This window comes from Oreochromis niloticus, linkage group LG22 (assembly GCF_001858045.2).
Source record: "Oreochromis niloticus isolate F11D_XX linkage group LG22, O_niloticus_UMD_NMBU, whole genome shotgun sequence".
NCBI lineage: Eukaryota > Metazoa > Chordata > Actinopteri > Cichliformes > Cichlidae > Oreochromis > Oreochromis niloticus.
In genome coordinates this window covers 28086564-28108946 of record NC_031985.2, presented here as the reverse complement: position 1 = coordinate 28108946, position 22383 = coordinate 28086564, and the positions used below count along the sequence as shown (strand labels likewise).

At 41.7% G+C, this 22383-nt stretch overlaps 1 protein-coding gene across 5 annotated transcripts in view; it reads right to left on the bottom strand.

The window, feature by feature from the left end:
- nhsl3 (NHS like 3) overlaps window positions 1-22383 on the bottom strand; it is a 42928-nt gene that overhangs the window by 1539 nt on the left and 19006 nt on the right. For 3 of the 5 annotated variants that reach the window (XM_005463556.4, XM_005463557.4, XM_005463558.4), the window contains 7 exons: window positions 7243-7401; window positions 6997-7040; window positions 6752-6887; window positions 4457-4564; window positions 4206-4369; window positions 3925-4095; window positions 372-3792 (listed from right to left, as the gene is read on the bottom strand). In XM_005463556.4, the coding sequence (XP_005463613.1) occupies window positions 372-3792; window positions 3925-4095; window positions 4206-4369; window positions 4457-4564; window positions 6752-6887; window positions 6997-7040; window positions 7243-7401 (4203 nt within the window). Of the gene's footprint in view, window positions 1-371; window positions 3793-3924; window positions 4096-4205; window positions 4370-4456; window positions 4565-6751; window positions 6888-6996; window positions 7041-7242; window positions 7402-11356; window positions 12663-22383 lie in introns of those variants that run through there. The other 2 variants (XM_019350643.2, XM_019350644.2) reach the window with 2 other exon arrangements.

The window sequence follows — 22383 nt, the reverse complement described above, 5'->3', positions numbered from 1 at the left end:
TTAGACATTATAGCATCACCATAACACAGTTACAGGAACACGCTTGATGAGTATTCCTTCCTAATCTAATTAAATTACTGAGACATGATCACGAGCTTCAGGTTACAGCTAATTAAAGCACATGCTTGCGCATTTAACTGGAAAAAAAGTCTGTAGGCAAACCAGCAGCATCTGTACTGGGCTTGTGCAGGAGGTGACTCTTATTCTGCAACCTCTGCTTTGCTGTTACAAACAAGGATATTGCATTCTGCTTTTTCATGGCAAGAGTTGGAAGAGTTATTTATTCATGTTGGTACAGAACAAACCTTGAAGCTGTTGCAAACTCAGCAGCAAAAACAGTAATGAAGGCACAAATATAATGATAAACTTACTTGTTGTTTCAGACAGGTTTATTCCACTCCTATGTTCTCCTCCTACTACTGCTCCATTCCCTTTGACATTGACCTCTATCTTTGACAAAGAATTCGGAAAACTCGGTGAAGAGTTGATGCTGCTCTGCGTCGGCTTCTTGGCTACAGGTGGAGGAACTTTATCACACTTCACTCCATCAAATGTGAACACAGCAGCCTTGGACTGATCGGACACTTGCATGAGCTCAGCTGCCAAGCTTTGCTTTAGATTTGCCTGAGCGTCGGGGGATGAGGCAGTCTCTATGACAACCTTTTTTGTGCTCCTAGAGAAGATAAAGCTAGCAGTAGAAGCTGGAGACTTGTGCACGTCATATCCTTCGTGTGATTTCCGTGACAAAGCTCCTGGTTCACTGACACAGCTGTATGTCGGTGATTTCACACCCAGTTTGGAGGGCAGACCATCTCTTGAAGACATTGCTGCAGTTTTCATTCGTATGGCTTCCTGTAAGCGCATTGAAGGATTGGTCGTTGTCACAGAGGATGATTTAATGGCCTGAGGGGGAGATTTCAGTGACAAAGACTTGCGGATGGGTTTTTGAGGAATGTTTTGAGATCCTTGGATTGAAACTGGGGAATTCTCCTTAACTGGTGCTTCCTCATTTGTGGACTTGTCCTCTGGCGGACTTTGCACCTGATCTTCGGTCATGTTGACTGATCTCAGGCGAACCATTTGAAGCAGGGAAGGGGTGACAAGAGGTATGTTAGCATCCTCTTTGGGAATGGGAACACTTTTGTGGCGGGAGAGGAGCTCCTTGGTCCTGGCATCTCGATTTGCTAGGCTGGAATGTCTTCTGAAATTAACTCCATGGGTTAAATTATCTGCCGGTAGAGGAGGTGCTACGGGCACTGTCAGAGCTGAAGACTGAGTACTGATGGACACAGAGGGATCTTCAATTTGCAGAGAACCTCGCTTCTGGAAACTGCCGGGAGGATCTACAGCTGTGTTTGGTACTGGGCTTTTTGCTCTTCTCATACTTGGTATAAGAGGCAATTCCACTGGTGGAGGTGAGACAGCCTCTAAAACAGATGAAGAAATCTCCTCAAAAGCTTTAGATTTTGAAATCTGCACGTCAATCACTGGTTCTGTGTCATTTATAACTGGTTGTGGAACAGTTGGGTGCAAATCCGAACTCTGTACAGTCTGCACATTAGGGTTGCCCAACTCTGTGACGCAACCAGCCATCACATCTGGTGCACTGTCGGTTATGATGGATGGAGGAGGAGGCGGAGGAAAGTCAACCTCATCCACTCCATCAAATACAGAGTCCCCTTCCAAAGGAGGTGGTGGAGGTGGCCAGGAGGACTCTACAATGTGGATCTCCTCCTGTACCCTTTGTAAATCATTTGGAGGTGTAGATACTGCTGAGGGAGGTGTTTTCCTTGATAGAGGCGGTGTTGGGTGGTATGCTGGGGGAGGGGTAGGTGGCGGAGAAACCTTATTGATTCTGGGGACCTCTATTGAAAGTGTTTGCATGGACTGGACTTCACTTCTGTCCATCTCAGTCTTGCTCTCGTCATATAAAGCTGTCACACCATTCTCTAAAGACGTGTAGTTCTCCACGGATATAGTGACCTCTGCTGTGGTACTCGTTACATTGTTCTCTTTCTCCACTGACTTCTCCGCCAAGACCATTTCCCCTTTGTGCAGTACTGTCATGGGTTTCTTCATGACAGGAGGGGGATCTTTCTTTGGCGTTGTCCCTTGACTCTCTGGCTCCTTCATTACAAAGCTACTACTCTGTTCTTGCTGCTGAACATCTACGCTTGCCTTTCTTTTGTCCTGGACTAAAGGTATTTCTTGTCCTGGATATTCCTTACCCTCCTGCACCACATGGACTCTGTCAGGATGCATTGTTGACAGTAACTCAGGCTTTGCTTGAGTTTTGGACAGTTCTATGATAGGTTTGTCTGTAGTTGTTTGGATTTGATCCAAAACCTGCATCTCTTTCCTAGTTTCAGTCTGGGTTCCTGTCTCGTTACTTGTGCTTTCCTGTACTTGTGCTGTTTTTTGTTTAACATTAGGGCAAGGCCCACAGAGGAGCTCAAAGGTGCGTCTGTTGTGGACCCATGTCTCTGGAGGAGGAGGACATGGTGCTTTGACTTTAGGAGGTGGTGGGATGTTCAATAGCTCATTTACTTCCTCTCTAAAAGTTGAGGTATTGTTCTTCAGTGCAAGGTCTTTTGTAGCAACAGTTGGTGAAGATCCCTGTGGAGGCTGATTTGAGCTACACATGGAAACTTCTGTATTGGCAAGCTCAGATGTTCCAGATGATAAAGACGTTACTGAGGATGAAGGAGATGCTGCTGAGGATGAGGCTCGCGACGCTGATCTTTCCGGCTTGACTGGTTTCTTCTTCTGCTTGTCTGGGGAGGTTGGGGAGATCCCTTTTGGAGAAAGCGTTGGAGTGCCACTCTGACTAGAGTAGCCACTAGATGGAGAAATGGTCCGTTCAAATTTCCCATCCTCTGGTGGAACTTTCTGTGGGGAGGATCTAGATTCTGGAGATACCCCAGCTTCATTAGAAGATGCGTGAGCAGAACTCAGAGGATTGGCAGAAGAATCTGGAGAGCTGGACCTAAGGAAGTTTGATACATCTTCGGGTATCTTAGTGCTATTTGTAGAAACCAACTTTGTCTCATCCTCTGGTACAATATTTTCTGTGGGATACGTCACTTCCCCAGAAGCAGAGTCATTAAGACTTTTGTTATCCACAAGAACCACCCTGGAATTACCTCTAATCTTATTACTGTGCAGAGAGTTTGATCTGCGTGGTGGTGCTGGAGGTTGCTTGGTCTTCATAACTGAAAGGCTACGTTTCTTTTTATTCTTTGCTTCTTCCACAGCAGCCACCGCCCCCGATTCACCAGATTCCGTTGCTGGTCTTGTAACAAGATTTTCACTTTTACCGCTAGGGCTGCTAATCGCATGAACTGAGCTACGGAAACTAACAAGGTCCTGATCCCCAGCAGTTTGTTTGGTTTGCCCATTTAGACATACTCTCTGTGAAGAGTTACTGCTTTGTCTGCTACCCTTGGAGGACAGTGGGGATGAGTTTGAAATAATGGTCTCAGAAGACTTTGACTCACTCCAGTTTGACCCTGAAGCTGATGTGGCCATCAGTGTGGAGTCATTGTGATAATGGTTTGTCTGGGAAGTGTCACCATCTGATCTTCTGGATAGCAAGGGGCTGACTGCCAAGTCCCCAGATGCCAGGCTGCTTTTGCTTACAGTGCGAACACTGCTGCCATGGTTGACACTGCTGCCACGAGTCCGGCTGGTACTGCGGTCAATCTCAATGAATTCAATCGATGCTGGCATTACAGCATTAGGAATTATTGTAGACAAGTAAGTGGCCTGTGGAGAGATAGACATCACTGGGCCCTGAAAGAATACAGAAAATGTTTCACATGTAAATATCACAAATCACCATTAATAAACTAGGAATTAAAAACAAAGTTCACACAACTAATTTAAAGACAGTTTTCTTATCTAACAGCTTGATTAATTTCCTACCTGGGGTTCCTGGAGGAAATTAAACATTGAAGGAGATAATGAGGTGGATGTTGTCATGCCAGGTACTGCAAGAGACTTGGGTCTTAGGTTGGAGGTGGGAAAGAGATGGGAACCAAAGTCCTGGTGGTCCTGGAGATGCTTCCTCACCAGCTCTTCATCTCTGAATGCCTGCTTAGAGTGGAGTGGAGTGGACCATTCTTGAAATATAAAAGGCATATTAAACTTATAACATATATCCAAGCTATTTACAATGAATAGGTTCTTTCTGAGTAACTCTTTACCTCCAGCTCTGAAACATGTACCCTTGCTCCCAACTTATTTGCCACTGGAGTCCCATCATCTGTAGAAATGGTGACGACACCTGATGATTGGCTGTTACTGATCTGTGTGTTGGCAGAGACCTCAGCAGAAACAAGCGGCTGAAAGGTGGAGTTTCTGTTTAGGGCTGTTAAGAACGTATATCACTGTTAGCACCATTAGTAACGTGGTAATATGGTTTTAGTTCATCATAAACAAAGAAAAATACTTTTACCAAGTTCTTTCTGGACCTGGTTGGGAATACCCATGATGGTGGTTCTCCTGGTCTTCTTCCTGCTCTTATCTTGTCTTTTGATTGGATTCAGGGGCTTGAATGTAGAACCTATAAGTAAAGAAACAAAAATTTCACATGTGCACATTTCAGGCTTCAATATTGTTGTCTGATGTTTCGCCACACATTAATAAATTGAATTCTGGATTCTTTGCTTTGCAGGTTGTGCTGTAGAACTGACAAAGCCCCATCTCATGCTCATGCTAACTGCTAATTGAAATTCTGTTGACTATCCTTTTTAGTGATTAATTGTGGTCATTATGCCAAATGTGGCAGCAAATTTCAGGTATTCCCACAACCAGGGAGAAGGAGCAAGTTTATGTTAATCCTTCCTAAGAATCTACTTTCATATTTGCAGCTCTTTAAGGCTCTACCTAAGCTAAATGTTAACATCAACATGCTAGCATGCCTATAATGATTATCCTAGCATATTAATGGGATGCAAGTATGCGGTTAAAAATCTTCTACTTTTTGGTGTAGCCAATTAGAGTGACAATTAGTACCAAACAATATGAATAAAATGGATGGAAATGTCATTAGTTTTTCAAGTAATACATAACAGATTCTGGAAAAATAAAAACAAATTTAAGAAAAATACTTAATACCTAAATATTCCGGCGCCGCTCCGAGCTGGCAGCCAATTTCAGCAGCTTATTCTAAATATGTATGCACATTTTATGATGGCACTCAAGGAAAAGTCAGTCAACAACATAAGTAGGCGCCATGAATATCTCTATAGGATTAATGGTAATGTTTCCAGTATGTACTGACATATTTAAGGGAGATGATCAATCTTACGGCCAGATTGCATGTCTAAAATAAGTTGTACACTAATTGGACACTTTAATAGTTACATCTTTTGCCTTCAGAACTGCCTTAATTCGTGCCGCAGATTCAACAAGTTGCTGGAAACAAAGATTTTGCTCAGTATTGCAAATGATATTGAAATGATAGCACCACATAGTTGCTGCAGATGTGCCATGATCGTTTGGTACCGGGCCGCGAGAGTTGAGGCTCAGGTGTGAAATGTATGGTTTTCAGGGTTTTTATCGGTTTTCAGTGTTATTTTGTTATCGTTTTTATCGTTAACTTGGCTTTCCTGGGTCTTTTCACGTGTGTTATGAATAAATCTTCTTTTTTTCGGTACCAGTACTAGTTTTATTTTGTTGTATTTATCTGCGACACCTAAAGGCCGGTCCGTGAAAATATTGTCGGGCATAAACCGGTCCGTGGCGCAAAAAAGGCTGGGGACCGCTGCTCTACTGGATTGAAATCTGGTCACTTTAGAGGCCATTTGAGTACAATGAACTCAATTTTATATTAAGGAAATCTGTTTTAAATGATTTGTGACATGGAGTTTCATCCTGCTGCAAGCAGTTGTTGGAAGAAGTGCCCATTGTGGTTATAAAGGAATGGACATGGTCAGCAACAATAATCAGCGAGGCTGTGGTACTTACACAATGATCATTTAGTACTTAGGGGGCAAGAATGTGTGCCAAGAAAATATCCAACACACCATTATACCACTGCCACCAACCTGAACCCCGCTTTCCATGTTATTTATGCCAAATTCTGACCCTACAATCCTAATATGGCTGCAGAGATTGAGCCTTGAACTTCAGCAGATCATCTTGACCATGTCTACATGCCTAAATGGAATGCTGCCATATGATTGGTTGATTAGATACTTGCTTTAACAAGCAGTTGAACAGGTGCACCCAATAAAATGGCCAGTAAGAACAGTGCTTAAATACTGGGAGCAGTGAAAGTAAAATATATTAGGCACTTTTCTTCTCTTGATAATTTTAAAGGTTTTTTTTGTAAATATATGATCAGAATACCAATTAGACTCCCTGCATGCACACACAGAATGGCACGCTTTCCCCTTCAGCTGTGATGTGTAGAGCCGCTGTGATGTCTTTAGATGTTTAGAACTCTTTGAGTTTCAGAAAAAAATCTTCAGCTGTGCATAAGAGTATGTTAGTAAGAGTGTGTGTCTGTGTATCGAGTTCCTCCTCCTTTGATTTCACACCATAACTGCAGAGGCACCAAGCAGCTGGAATGAGATCTGCATGCTAAATAAGTACCCACCTATGATTCACCATAAAGCAGTAAATTCAGGAACAAAGCTCAAACTGCTCTCATGGGCACTATGATTAGCTCCTATTCCTCTAAGATGAAGGCAATACATATCCCTCCTTTCCAAGTTCTACACACACAAGCAGAGCTGTTTCTTGCCTTGGCGGGTAAGTGCAGGTCTAGTCATCGCAGCAAAGGTTACTGTGCTATCAGTATTCTCAGCGGTGGCTATTGACTCTGGAGATGCATCTTCGTCCTTGGAGTTGATATCCTCCGGATGGAGAGTGTCTGTGGACTGCAGGGATACACACACACCGACACACACAGAGGTGTGTAGTTAGGTAGCTGTCTTTGCTTTGAGGAATAAGGAGTAAAACAATCCACAGAGCTTTTAGGGCACTTACAGCAATGCTTTCAGTGTCAGGAAAGTTCCCTCCATTCTTGTGTTCTGAGAGATCCAAACAGACAAGTTTGAAAAAACTGAAGCTCCATATACAATCACTCTTACATAGACATGTAATCATTTATGTAACCATAGATTTTTATTATTTTTTTTAAAAAGTGGGATATAGAAAAATCTTCAGTTTGGGACCTAACCAAATGTTATGTTATGTCATATTGATATCAAGAATCAAATGAATGTGTCTTACCTTCCTGCTGTTGTATCTTGAGTCCCTCTTGAGCTTCAGTGTGCAGGTCTTCCAAGTACTGAGGCCTGCTGCCCTCAATGAAAACATTCTCCTGGTAGTGCTGCGAGGCTGTATAATGGACTGTCAACCTCTTCTGGTCTTCATTCACCTTGGGACCAGCTGTTGATATAATAAGAAAAAATAGTAAAGGTCAAATCTGTTTGGTATTCTATACCTTTAAATGCCTGAAATTCACCAAAAAGAATGGTCTTAATTTTGTAACGTGCACTGAAACCTCCAGGTATATTATAAAAAACGACTTTTGCACTCCAAGCATGTCTTGCAACAACTGTGATGTCTACCCATCACTCTCCTGCTCAAGGGCACGGTCAATGGGATGGTACAGCTAACAACACAGGCACAAAACCACCGGTTTATGCCTGTTAGTGCAGGGGCTACACACCAGGGGCGATTTTAGCCCATTTTTGGGGGTGCTTCAGCACCCCCAAAATGAATCAAAGCACCCCCAAATATTTCTTACTGTTTTTTGACAATAATTGCTGTTTTTTTATACTAAACATATAAAAAGCATACAGTACTTGTTTGAGACGTAACATTTTAACAACAAAAGTATAGATAACCCCCCCCCAATGGTTTGTTCCAGCTCTCCGGCTCTCTAGTGCCGTTGCTGCCAGAGCGATGGTGGCTGAGACGCAGCGGAGCGGAGGTGGAGTGCCCGGCTTAAAACAGGACATATTAGCTGGATTTAACCTTCAGTTACTCTTTATATAGTTAGGTAGGAGTCAGACCATGTTTCTTTTAGCTGAAAAACATTACACCAGGTAACCTGCTGTGTTGAAAACGTGTTTTCCGACGATGTTTGCTACCTTACAATCCGTCCTGCTCTGTAGTAAAATCAGCGACATTTGACCGTCCTGTTGCTCCCATTGAAATGTATACAGCCTATTTAAAATGTAAAACTTAAAATTGTCCGTAACCTACTGTTGTTGCCACTGTCCTGTTTGAAATTGATACTAACTAGCTAACTGACCGAATGCCCATTAACCTTATAACTCCCGGTGTGTGTGTGTGTGTGTGTGTGTGTGTACAGAGAGACAGACAGGTTCATAATGGATATGAGGAAGTTATTTCCAAAACAAAAAAAGGAGCCACATTCAGGTAAAAGTGTAAAATCAAATGGTCCGTCTCTCAAGGATAATGTTGGATCAGTGTTTCAATATTTTATATCTTTTATTAGATGTTCATGTGGTTTGGTTATTTGCCTTTTGGTTGAAAGTAGACTGAGAGAGGACTTTTTGCTAGTGATCTTAATAGTATTTTTTCATATTAATGTAATTTTTTCATCTAATTGAATCTATTTGTGTATGATTGTCAGTCCAAAGAGGGAGAGAGGAAAGAGGGAACGTGAGGAGAAAGTACAAGGTCAGGAAGAACCAGGTAAGAAAAAAGACAGGGAACAGTGACGGGCAAAACAGAAACTATTAAACTGACAAAGAGAAAAAACCTGATTTTACTCACACAGTCTGGAAGTTGTGTTCTCCCTATATTAAAGCTGCTATACAGAATCTGCAAAACAAACTGGGTTGAAACATTTTTGACCCTCTTTAACAACATTCCAACATAACATTATCATTGATTGGGGAGATTAAAATCAATGATATATTTTTATGTGGTTCAGCCACAACTCTACTAAAACCTCAGCCAGTAATAGGTAGGCCAACTTTTGGACCGTCCAGTTGTCTGTATGACTGCCACAGTACGTGCGCCACGTTTCAGAAAGTGCCAAACAGCCCTGCTGGAGTGAGGAGCTGTAAAGAGAAGCAGAGTGCTCTGTTTATATTCTAAAAATGTTTTAAGCTGGTTTCAAAGATTCTGTACAGCAGCTTTAAATGTTTTCCAAAAACACACATACACTTATCAGTGTTTCTCAAACTTTTTACAGTGTGTACCACCTGAGAAAAATGTCAAGCTCTCCCAAGTACCACTATGAAAGCATGAAACTCATAAATCTTACAACACAATATTAGTATTATTAAATTAGTAAAATTAGTATCTGCAGTAAAGATTTTTTCATACATTGTATACATTCTACCACAGGCAAAGTTGCCTCCATTTTTATAGTTTTTTATTAATATTTTGTAATAATTTATTCTGTTTTGGGAGTGTTTTTTATGTATCTGTATTATACTGTTGAATTTTTACTCACTATTGGCGTCATTCATTCCCCCCCCTCAAGTAATTAAGGTTAGGATATGTTTTTTTTTCTTTATTACAATCCATTCTTCGTTTGCAGCATTTAAATAACCTTTATCAGATTTGATGGTTTTGTTACAGCCTTTTCAAAAAAGTGTTTTGGTTTTCTTTCACGAATGTGGGTATTCAATTGTGTTAAAATGTACAAAACAGTGATGTCATGTTTTGTGACGAGGACCCAGGCACAGAGAGACTTGATGAATTTAAGAATCTTATGATTTAGTAAAGAAATTTGCAGATTTGCACAGAGATGGTAAAATTTTGATGACTGATAACGGAGACGAAGACAACATACGATGAGGACAGGGAGGAACAGGGGTTTAAATGCACCAAGGAGACAGTCATAGAGAACTCGGGACAACTGGAGACATTTAAGGATGCAGGGACTGAAAGAGACAGGGAAGAAGTCTCAGCGTGATGTGTAAAGTTTATCTTGCCTGGCTGGGCAGCTCTCTGGGTGCTCAGCACCCCCAAAGCTCTGATCCTAGAATCGCCCCTGCTACACACTCACAGAACTGGAGTTATATCGAGTACCTACCAATTTGTTTTAGTGGAACATTTTGTTGTGGAACCCTATTGTGTGACAGAACCTTTATTCACACATATTTTAACATCAGAACTACGAATTTTGGCAACAGCATTGATCCAGAATTATTCAGAATTAAAACAATAGTGAGACATCAACTCTTTGCACTATCCCAATGAAAGCAATGGTGTTAGCATAAATACAGACATTTATCAACTTGACTGAGAACTTCTTGCACTTCCAGCTGATAAGAATGTGCGTTTATCTGTGCACCTTTAATGCAGCGCACTTATTAAATCTCCTCATCCAACTTTGGCGTGCAGACATCCCAGTCTGGCCAGGCCCTCGGCAGTAAACTATGGCCTGGCTAATCTCCTGCAGTATCTTGCTTCCTTGTAAACCCTGCAGGGATTACTGCCGATAATCTGTCCGCATGTAAGGATGCTGCAAGAAACCCTGCTGGCAGGACCTCCTGTGTGGGAACTGGACCGAGCTCGCTCTCTCCGCAGGACTGCTTTGCTCAACGTCAAAGGACAGCTAAGGAGCTGATCCCAGCTGACACTGGGTAAGAGGCACCCTGGACAGGTTGCCAGTCCATCACAAGGAAAACAAAAAGAGAGAAAAGCAATAATACAAACCTTTGGCTAACATAGAATCAACTGACCAAACATGCATGTCTTTGGCATGTGGAATAAAATTGGGGCTTCCTGCCTTCTTGGTGTAAACCACAGTGATGGCAGCTACATCTAGGTTTCTGAACCACAAATCCATGAAAACCTGCACAACTGTGTATGAACTGGGAAGTCATTTCCATGGGAAATCAGTCATGCAAGTTTGCTAAAATCTTAGCTGAGCAAGGATCAGCGTGAGGTGTTCCTTTTCCTTCCTTTATCACTCCCACTGGCTCCCAATTAGTCTGGACTACATTTAGTTTAGTCTATAAACTTCACTTGACAACTGTGAGCATCTCATGACAATTACTCACATATGTAACACTGTAACCAGTAGCTACAAATAACCGAAGAAGCAGCCCTCCCTGATACTCTGCCAGACCCCTCCAGGAGGTTTAGGGATTTGGGCTGATTAATACGATTCCCCCCAAAAAAGTCAGTAAAGAGCTTTATCTCATTAGACAGGACCTCCAAATTACCTTCAACACTAATTCTTACACATCGGTGTGTCTGTGTTTGTGAACTGTTGAGATAGATGTCAGTGGAAATTAAAAACAGTACTTGCTTTGCAGGTATATTTAGTATGATAAAAAGCTTGGTTAAACAATCAATCACAGCAAAGTTAAAGAGATTTACTGCAGCCTCCACGTGAGCCGGCACTCACCCTTCTTCTTGAAGACGGACAGCAGAGAGTGGATGCTCTTCCTCAAGTAGACAACCATGCCTACACCAGCGCCATAACAAAACCCAAACTCAGAACGCCAGAGTAAAGCAAAACAGAGTCTAACAAGTCGTCCTTCTGTCAATTTGACCTGCGATTGAGATCCGCATGCCTCGACTGCAGAGCTCGACAGCAGTGATCGCAGGTGCTTCTGCAGAGAGTTGGAGGGACTTGGGAAGGACAAGCGCACAATGAGATCTGCTTTCAGCCCAGCTGCCTTATCCCCGAGTCTGATACCCTCCTCCCTTCCCCCGCTGCTCCCTCTCTCTCTCGTGTCTATTTTGCACACACAGGCTCCCTCCATTGCTATTCCCTCCCCATTGTCAAATGATGAACCCCTCCCGCCAGCAAGACGGCTGTCAAAGTTTGGCTTTCAGGAGGCGACCAGCCCCCACTTCACTCAGTATAGATAGACACGTGCGGAGCTTTGTGCACACACTCCACCAGTGCAAACCCAGTTAAAGCTTCCTTGTGTTAATTAAAACAAAGCTACCCATGAAAAATATTCCAATATAAGAGCTAATTTCTGCATATTCTACTGAAGACTCTACAGCTTGTACTGTAGGTTTCCATATTGACTATCACAAATACAAAAGCTAAAACTACCCGCTTGGTGACTGATATAATCTAAAGTTTTGAAGCGTCTACATCCCTACTGGAAGCCTTCAGCAGTATGCATGTGTCTGACACTGTGTCTCATTATCTAAGGGCTACGGGGGCTGCATTTGACAGTAAAGGTTGTGTCCTCATGCTGAAAAGCTACGCCGTTCCAGTGTTCTGTATGTTTTATTCTCTTATGTCTCCCTGCATCACTTTTTTCCCAGTACCCTCACTCCCCTGCCTGTCTCTGCCAATCTCGCCTCCTTTACATCTTTCTATAGTTCTTCCTTCTTCCTGCCTGCCCCTTTAGCCTTATATCTAACAAAGTCTAATTTGAGTTATAAATAGCTGACAGCGCCTCAGTTCATCATCTGTCTGCGGATGAGTTCCTGCTAATGTTTCCTGACAAACTGCAGAGGGTATGAAATATAACACGGCTTCAGGACAACTCAGTTAATGTGGATTTGGTTCCAAACAAACGATCAGTACTGCATCCTGGGATTGCTTTCCTGCTGGTGAAGATGCAGCACTTTGATTCTCTTGCCCCCTGAATGGGTGTTTTTCCCCAATAACAGGGTCACAGCAGGGGGCTACAGCTGGCCTGCACCAGCTGGAGTGTAGTAATGCAATTACCTTCAATCATTCACCTGCTATCCCTCCACATACAGGAATCCTGGCACTGGTAAAATAAAAGTGGAGCTAAGAAATCTGCACCCCAGTGCCCCGGGGTCAGACTGCCCAGCCCGGGGTGCTGGCGGTGGTTCAGCCTCAGTGTGGTGAGCCGAGGCTGGAATACACAGAGGCGTTCAGGAGCTTTAAACCTGGGAGCCGTGCCAGAGGATTAACTCTGTCACCAGATTAACCTGTCCATCTCCTCACCTTGCGCTCCTGCTCACCTCACCTTTGTCATCTTGCCGTCTTACAAATTTATGCCATGTCACACTTTGCACCACATCTTTGCTCTGCATCTCATCTTCAAGTGTCTGGATGACATCACCCAGGCAACTAATTCAGTCTCATCACTGTCTAATCCATATTAATATCTTACCAATATGAGACAAGAGAGAGCTTACGGGCATATGAAAGGAGGTTTGTTGCAAGTTGCAAACGTTCCTTTTCTTCAGATATAAATCCCCTGCACACCCACTCCCCTCACCACAGACCTTTACTACATGCCAGTTTTGGGGGGTCTCTGGCCCAACATATGCACCCTCCCCCCTGTTGTTAACTAAGACCCCTCATATCAATATTCATTAGAATGCCTAAAGAGACACCATCTGGTCCTGGTGGAGAGGGCAGAGGGGGAGCGAGGGCCTTTGATTCAGTGCACACAACAAACCATTCCACTGCATAAGCTGAACAAAACAGAAAGTTGCAAAAGATGAAATAACGGACACTAAAGTCTTTCTAACTCAGGTTTACAAATCAGTTCAAGGTGTCAGTTCAAAAGATGGAAAAAAAGCCAAATATTTACTTGTAAAGTACTAAGTAGCCTACTTCCTTCAGCTCTTTTAAATCAACTGGTGTGCCTTTTAGGGGACAATCAGAGGTTGTTTTACAGCCTTGTCTTTGTGAGTCTAAAGATAATATCATAAATCACCAGTGCCAGACTGTTGGGCTTGTTTGCAGGTCAAATAGTCTGTGAAAGAATAATCAGAGCTCAGACAGCCAACAAAACCTGCTTGTTAAAAGGTCACAGGCACAAAAATACAGCCCGTGCTTCATTAGCAACAGTCACATTTAAAATAATGATAATAACTTGGGATGTTATTTTCCTTTAGCCTTCTGATTTGCATCTTGTATCAGAGCTCCAGCCAGGTGTGCGATCTGCTGAAAAGGTAAAGTGTGTGGAGTTTGGAAGAAAAATGTCTATTTGTTTATTTGAACATGCCATTTTTTGAACTAATATATTTAAATTCAATGTTTTATGGTTTTTAAGATCTCTTCTCTCACTCATTTGTCATAATAAACCTTCCTATAGGGTTTTTATTTACAGATGTTTGACTGCTGATCAAATAAAACCACACATTCAAAGTTTCTCTGTGTAACCACGTGAAGCATTTTTCATGTGTCTTGATGCATGCCCAATCATTCAGGTAAGGAAATCCCAAAAAGTTAAATCAGCTTTTTTATGTATTTAACACAAAAAACATGAAAAAGTCTTAAATACATTTTCAAACAATTAATTAAATGTGTTATTTGTTAATTTAAATTGGAAATAAATAATATTAATCAGTGAGCAGCATTAGCTAGTGAGTAACACTAGCTAACATTAGCTAGCGAGCAACACTAGCTAGCTTAGAAACAGTACTGACCACTAACATTAACAAACAATTCCAACACAAACTCTAAAGTGGCAGAAACACTGAATTACAATATGTCTTTAAATAATATTTAACTACTGATAACATTATCAAGGAAGGAAGCTAAGTTGGGCAGATAGCTGCTACATTAGCAGCTTTGTTTAGTGATGTAACAACTGATTATTTAAGAGGAAAACAATTATTAGTTCTAGTCCTGGCCAATATTATTTTCTTTTTTATCCTAGAAGTGCACAAGGCTTTCAAACTACACAGGGTTTTAGGTCAGGAACAAAATAAATAATAAATACTGACTCCTTCAATTCCCAAACTATCATTAGAGCCTCTATTTTCATAGATATTGTGTGTAAAGTCTATAATCTGAGCAGATAGATTAGCCCTAATCACAATTAAATGAAATGCATGTGTATTACAACTGTAGCACATCTTTAAATCCAAACTAATGAGATTAATTAACCCTACTCTTTATCCAAAGTTGCCTGTTTGTAATAAAAAAATCACTTCAAATATGAAAACAAACAAAACAGACAATAAATTATTAAAAATTCGAAACTGACCTACTTTACAAGCTGCAAGCATAACAATGTTACTATACACAGCTACCTTATCTCTCAGAGCAGCACACAGACATAAGCTTTTTATGGTTTCTGGTAAACATGTAACACACCCATATAACGTCTTGCTCCACTAGAGAGTGCTATATCAGCTCTGATTCTGCTTGGACTGCAAGTATGAGACTGCAAAAAAAGCAGGTCATTCGATGAGGATGTTTACAGCAGATACACATGGCCACTTTGTATTGATAGTGGCAAAAGAAAAGCAGCTGAATATAAAATATGACTCCCAGTGAGCTGACCAAGCCCAATCATGGATGCTAACACACACAGAAATAAACACCCTTGGTGGAAAATTTTATACCTTCATAGTGGTTCATCACACATCCCCGACTCACCCTCTCATTTGCTGCACACTGCAGAAATGAGGAGAAGAGAACAACATAGAGAAAAAGGGAGAGACTAAAAAGTGATAGCTGTATTGCTTTTGTCACAAACTCAAAATCCGTATCAGGTGAGCACATGGGCCACTGGACCATAACGAGGTACAGGGTTTCCACTTCATGCCTGGCTGGGTTTCAAAACTGCTTTTGTTTATTACTGGGTGTATGGTTCACTACATTAACACTGGGCTCATTAGGAAAAAAAGAGGGGGGACAGGTGACAGTGGCATGTAGAAGTAATGTTTTCCACTGGTTGTGTGTGGTTTTACAAGGCACTTTACACTGTAACGTTAAGACTTTACAATATTAGAAAGAAAATCCCAGCAATCAGAGGACCCCCTATGAGCAAGCACTTGGTGACAGTGGGAAGGAAAAAATCCTTTTTAACAGGAAGAAACCTCCTGCAGGACCAGGCTCAATGTACGCCCAAGTAAGTGCTTTTAGCCAAAAATCAGATTTGAGTCTCTAAATGCTTTCTTTCAGGCAGTTTTTTGCACTCATGGCTCTGTATGATGTCAGTACAGAAGCCCCACCCACTTTCTGTTTAACAAAAAGTAACCAGTTAGAAGACAGCTAGCTCAAAGGGCGGAGCAATGGAGTTAAAAATGGATTGTTTTAGACAGTGGATGAACTAAGGAGCTCCAAGTCCAGTCCAGGATAAATAAGGATGACTCTGCACTACGAATGATACAAAGCTACGCTAGCAGAGAACAACAACAAGAACACAAGGCTCAAAATGATCATGATAGGCTCCCTTTGAGTTACAGATACAAAACATTCATTTTTCAGCAGTAGATTGTAGCAGAGATAATCAAGCTGGAGTAAACAGAGCTTTCGTTGGAGTCTATTTTCAGTCAGATTAATATACGTTTGCTGAAGTAGTAAATATTTACAGCAGCACAGTGGTGTGTGACTTAAACTACATAGAGCCCAGCATCCAGCCAGTGCAAACACGTGGATCTGTACTTTTTCAATAAATAGTCTGTGGACAAAAACTGAAGTCTATACCACAGAGTAACACAATCAAGACTTTAGATGACACCTGCCTTGTCTTATGATTCAGCGTTTGGTGATTATCAGCAGATAGAAAGTGTAAGGTTTGCAGTCGATTGAGTCTTCCAAGGTTGATCTTTCCATCCCTGTACACACAGCAAATGAAGCTGCCACAGTACAGGAAGAGAGGGTTAAAGTGTGACCAGCAATAAACCTCCAATCACCCCAACACAGGAGCACACACACAGGTGTCATTATTCAAGCTGTGTGCTACACTCCTGATTTGTATTCAGTGGTCGCTGTGGTGGACTTGAGTTATGAGCTTCCCTCAGTTCTTAGTTGTGCAGTATTTACCAGGGCGAAGGAAAGATGAAGGCTAGCCCGACAGCCCTCACACACATATCTATTGGAATATTTCATGTATGTTGTGATAATGTGTCTGGAAACATTGCATTGTTGTATTGTGCTCATTTATTACTTTCTTTATCTGATTACCTTTGACATTCAGAGAGTACGAAAAAAAATGCAAACAGACAAAAATGAAAACCTGTACTAAAAAAATCATGGAGATGGTGTGAAGATGACAGCAGAAGAAAGAAAATAGGACTAAAAGAGGGTGGAGAGGGGCGGAGGAAATGGGAAGAGGGCAGGAGGATACGGAGAGGACATAAATCACCGTGTACGGTAAATGTCGCTACCCATGAATCACCTGCATTTCTGATTTCCTTTGGGTGGGAAACAGAGGTGGTGAGCTGAAGAGGGAACATGAAAGGAAGACAGTGGGTTGAATAGATGTGGTGAGGAGGATGAGGAGGGCAAAGGGAACACTGAAGCAAGGATCTGAAGAATTGTGATCAAAATTGTGTCACTGAAAAAGTATGACAGTTTCTAGATCACTTAACTACAGATTATTTGGTTAAGCACAAACATCAATAATGAGGCCAGTTTTTATGCCAGGCAGGCAAAAACTCCCAATTTGTCAGCATCACTGGTGACTCAGAGATATGAGATAGGTAGTTTAACGACTACCTTACAGAAAAGCATTTTTACAACCAGGTACAACAATGATTTAACTCTCTATGAAGAAGAGGTGGGTGATTTTTTTTCTGTAACATTTGGATTTTGCTAACGCTAAAAACTAGCATGTGTACCAACACAGGCAGCACTTACTGATAGCTAGGTTTGCTAGCTATCAGCTAGGTTTGCTAGCTATCATTACTTTGGTGATGTTGGTACCTAGTCGAGCATTTTTAAAGGAATTATCTGATAGATAATGGCTTGTTGTGTGGTTCTGCCTGCCACAGAAGTTTGGATTTTGGTTTTTGTACGTGAAATTCCAGTGATTTATTAGTCTGTAAGTTAGTGCTAATTGGTAGGTATCTATGTCTGTGTTGATCTTATGGCAGTTTATGGTTGGAGGTTGCTAACCAGTCTCGATGGGATTAGCTGGTAACTTTACACTTAACCAAACTTAATCAAATACAGATAACTTGAACTACAACCAGTGATCATTGCTGGAAAGACTGGTCCATAGTCCATAGTGTGCTACTGTTCAGCCAGTGCACGCCAAGGTTTTAGTTGGTAAATAGGTTTTATGTACAAAACACAATTTCACTCATAGTTGAAATATTGTAGTGAAGGTTTAGTGAGTGCCAGTAATTGAATATTTCCAGGTGCTTTCCCAGCACTGATCACTTAACAAATTAGGACTCAGGGGCCAACAATACACAAAAAAACATGTAATAAAGGTGAGATCTCAAACAAATACTAATACAGGTTCTGAAATGTAAAATGGGTTCATTCAGACCCTCTCTGCACTTAGCTTAAGCACAATTAAATTAACACGATGCCTTGTTAGCTCATGTGTCATCTTAACCCACCAGTGCCTATTTACCGGAGATAAATCCTGTATTTGTTGTACTTCCTAATCCCGACCTGAAGCAGGTGTAAACCTCAGCCGAGGTGATTGGACTCAGGACCCTCTGCGGGGTACACAAACACAGAGCCAAACTTAGCAGCCTCACCAGCTGCTGTGCTTAAAAATAGAAAGCGTCACTCTTTTTGTAATTATCCCTCTTTCCCCCCTCTGTCTCTTCTCTGTCTCTCTTAACCAGATAAGGGGATTGTGCATATATTTCTTGAAGGAGTCGTGAGCTGTTTGTGCTGCCTGTCGCTTCCATTTAAAAGCTCTTTGTGAGTCAGACTGAAAGCTCTGTAAACACATATGGATGTCTCACAGTAGAGTCACAGTTGACCCGCTATTTGCCACATTCATCTACAAACTCCAAACAAGATAATAAATCTATCTTGTTCCAACTGGTGTGTGGGAGGGAGTGCAGGGGTACCCCGGACTCCTGCAGAGCAACGCGGGCCTCCAGAGAAATCTGCCATGGGAGAAGACAAAAGGGTGCAAGTGTAAAGCATACTGCAAAAATAATGCCCAGTGTGCAGTCACAGAGGTGGATGCCAATGGACCGACAAAACCACAACTGCGCAGAAGCTAAAACCTTGGAAAATTCTTCAGCTGTTGGAAGTGGCATCTCACTTTTTTGTTTGGATCAACATTCAGTTCATGTTGAACTAAACATAAAGCGAGAGTTTCGTGTGTTGTGAAACCCAGTTTTTACTTCTAATGTACCCGAAAGAAACAGCTGGATATGAAAACGGAAACAGGTGAGGCAGATTGTTTGAGCCCGTACACCTGTAATGGTGAGGAGTCAGGACTCATCTCTGAGCACGACTGGATCATCATTTTTCAGTGTGAGGGTTTACTGTTGTGAATGGGTGCATTTTAACCCAAAGCATGACCTTTTCCTGACAGTAACCAAGCAATTGTTAATGCCTAAACCTACCCAAATCCAGCAAAGTACAGTAAAATGTGATTGCAAATGAAATAGATCAGCAAAAATACAAAACAAAAAAGTAAAACCAAGTGCACAAAGGTCCAAATCTGCAGGCTTTGCCCTAAGACACCAGAAATCCATTTGAGTGGTAAACTTAACCCGCTATCCACCTTTAGGGGGCAGTCCACCATCTTCCTGCACGATGGTATGGCCACAGATACGCAGGTTTCTAATGCATAATTCTTTTCTTTTTACTTTATCTGAATTCATGGCCTTGGCTGCACCCGTTTTATGGAATAACCTCCCCATCGCTATACGCGAGTCTGATTCCATCCATTCCTTTAAATCGCGGTTAAAAACCCACCTATTTAGCCTCGCCTTTTCTACCAGTTAGTCCTGCTTGATAGTCAGCCTAATGCTTTTCTTATCTTCGGCTTATTCTTAATTATTTTAAATTCATTTTTAATTTTGACTGTTTTATCCTTCACATTTTGTTTTGCTTTCTTTTATGCTTTTATATGCAATTCTTTTGCCTTGTGTGTTTTAATGCCATTCAATCTGCCAGCTCGTTTTGGTACCTTACCATAGTCCTCATTCTCTCTGTTATTTCATCTCACCCTTTTGAATGTTAAGCACTTTGGAACACCTCTGGTTTTTAAATGTGCTATATAAATAAAGTTTGTTGTTGTTGTTGTTGTTCATAAGCTTTACAAAGAAAACTGATTTTTGTCACAGCCCGTGCTTCATGTTCATGCTTATCTTTTTCCTCGGAACGTTCCTAAAATTCACGTGCAAAAGGAAAGCTCACAGGATAACGTGACCGCTGTCTCAGATAAGGATCCAGCCTGAAATTTCACAATAAAACTTCAGCCGAGATAAAGAGCAAACTGCTTGACGTTTAGCAGCTGTTCAAACTCCCAACCTCTTCGACCTTTTTTCTCAATGACAGCAATGCCACAAAATGTAAATGTCAAACTCTGGCTTGACTCATCGGTTGACAAAAGCTATGTCTGCACTTCTTTTCTTTTTTTCCTATTTAACCAAAATGCCATTTCTATCATTTTAGGCACTTATTTTCCTCGAGAAGTTAAAGGAGTTCTTTTTCTTCACAACAATCACCCCTTGTTTTTCTCCTCTAAATGGATCATCAGTCTGTTATGATGGATAAATGCATGAGAGTTAGCCAGTAGCTGCTGTGAGAGAGGCTGTCAAAGCTGTGGAAAGTGTCATAGCCGTGTTTCAAGTCCACTTGTGGAATATGCCAAGGCATTGTGGTATACTTTATATAAACTTGTGTGTATTGCCACCATCAAATGTGAAAAGCAGAGTTTAAATGGAGCAAAAAATAAATAAATAAGAGGATCTGCTGATATCCTGCACAGAGGGCTGCGAGGTGCAACGAGGGGGCGGACGTCTTCATTTAAGTGCACGTCATCCGAATCACACCGTTCGTATTAGGCTTGAACAGACGCAGCCTGTTTTCAGTGTACACTACAACACACATGTGATAAACACGCACGTAAATGTACCAGCAGTGAAAGCTTAGAGTGTGTGTGAGAGAAAGACATGCAGAGAATGAGTCTAGCATGTGTCTACTAACTTCTGCGAGTGACTTCTAGCCACTGAGAACAACAGCTCATTCTGCTAGCTGTGAGCCTTCATTAAAGTCTTAGAAACACTCTCTCTTGCTCATCACTCTTCCTCTGCGAAATCCCATTATGCACGGCCGATGAGCTAAGCCTCCCTTTCGTAAACAAGTCAGAACCGCTCGGACTGAATCTGCCTGAAAACACTTTTAAATGTGTGTGAAAAGGCGTTTGAGTAAACCTGCTGCCAAATGTTGGAGTAGAAAAAGAGGCTGAAGTTGGCACCGGCTCGCCGCCTTCTGCTTTGGTGTATAACGCCTGTGCCTGCGTGAATCCAAGGTCTCCTGGCCCGGGGCATTTCTAGGATTTATTTATTTTTTAATTGGGCGACCAGACGGGGGAAAATTTGATCAAAAACATGAAGACTGGATTGGTTGTGAATGAAATAAATTTAATTGTGAACATCCATCCTGCCGCCATGAACTTGCAATAAGGCAGCTTTACTGAACCCCGAGAGCTGAGCATGAAGCGATGGTGCTCACAAAAATGCTCGCATTTTAGTTACAACCGCAAATAATTCTTTTTTATTTTACCAAGTGTTGGAAGTAAAGAATGATGCCTCACACATCTTGTTTAAGTGGACAAATTTGCAAAGTGAAGGAGGCCAATAAATAACAATAAAGAATAAGCCAATGCTTCAGCTCACTGTAAGGTATCTTCCTCTCTCTTGTGCTCACGTTTATTAAAATGATCAACATAGGGATATTGTCGGGGGGGGCGGGGGGGCAAGTGCCTCCTGCCGGTCCCCCTTGGTGGCGGCCATGCTGGCAGCTGCCAGTGCTTCCCATCAGCCTGCTAGTAGGTGCAAGTTTATGGTGTAAATTTGAAAATCCTTCACAAGTTATCACATTCAAAGATCTTCAGAAAACTTGACCTCTGACCTTGACTTTGACTTCAAGGTCACTCAGATTCGAAGTTGTCTGAGATTTTTTGTAGATGCTTCTGTGGTATGAATTTCAAAATCCTACGTTGTTCTGAAGTTATCCTCATTCTCAAGTTATTTTCATTCACAAACTTGAGGGACCTCGCTGCTCACCCGTCCGCCAACACGTCCATTTACAGCCGAGGGGTAAAAACAATAAATTGTTTATCCTGACATTCTGTATATGTGGCACAGCACGGGAAAAGAGATGCATGCAGATGCAGGATCCCAACTCTCCACAATAAACAGCCAAGGAATGACACAATCACAAACAACTGTCCTTTCCAAAATTTCCAGTGTTTTTCACTGTTTGCAAATATCTCTCAAAACCATGCCTGAAAAATTGTAGTTTACTGGACAATTTCTGATGGATAAATTAAAAACAAACAGCTCACTTCTGTTCAAAATCCTCATTCAGTAAAACTCTCAGTTATCAGGGGGAAACCGACACACTCACTGCAGCCACACACACACCACAAATTAGCCAATGTACTCGCTCTTATTGAGACTGGCAACTTTTGATGATGCCGTGTGATAACTGGTTCTTGTAAACCTTGTTATGTTTTTATCAAAGGCTTAATCGTTTTTCCTTGTTGCTACAAATGAATGTTTATCTATTTGCATCATAGGCAAACCACAATAAATCAA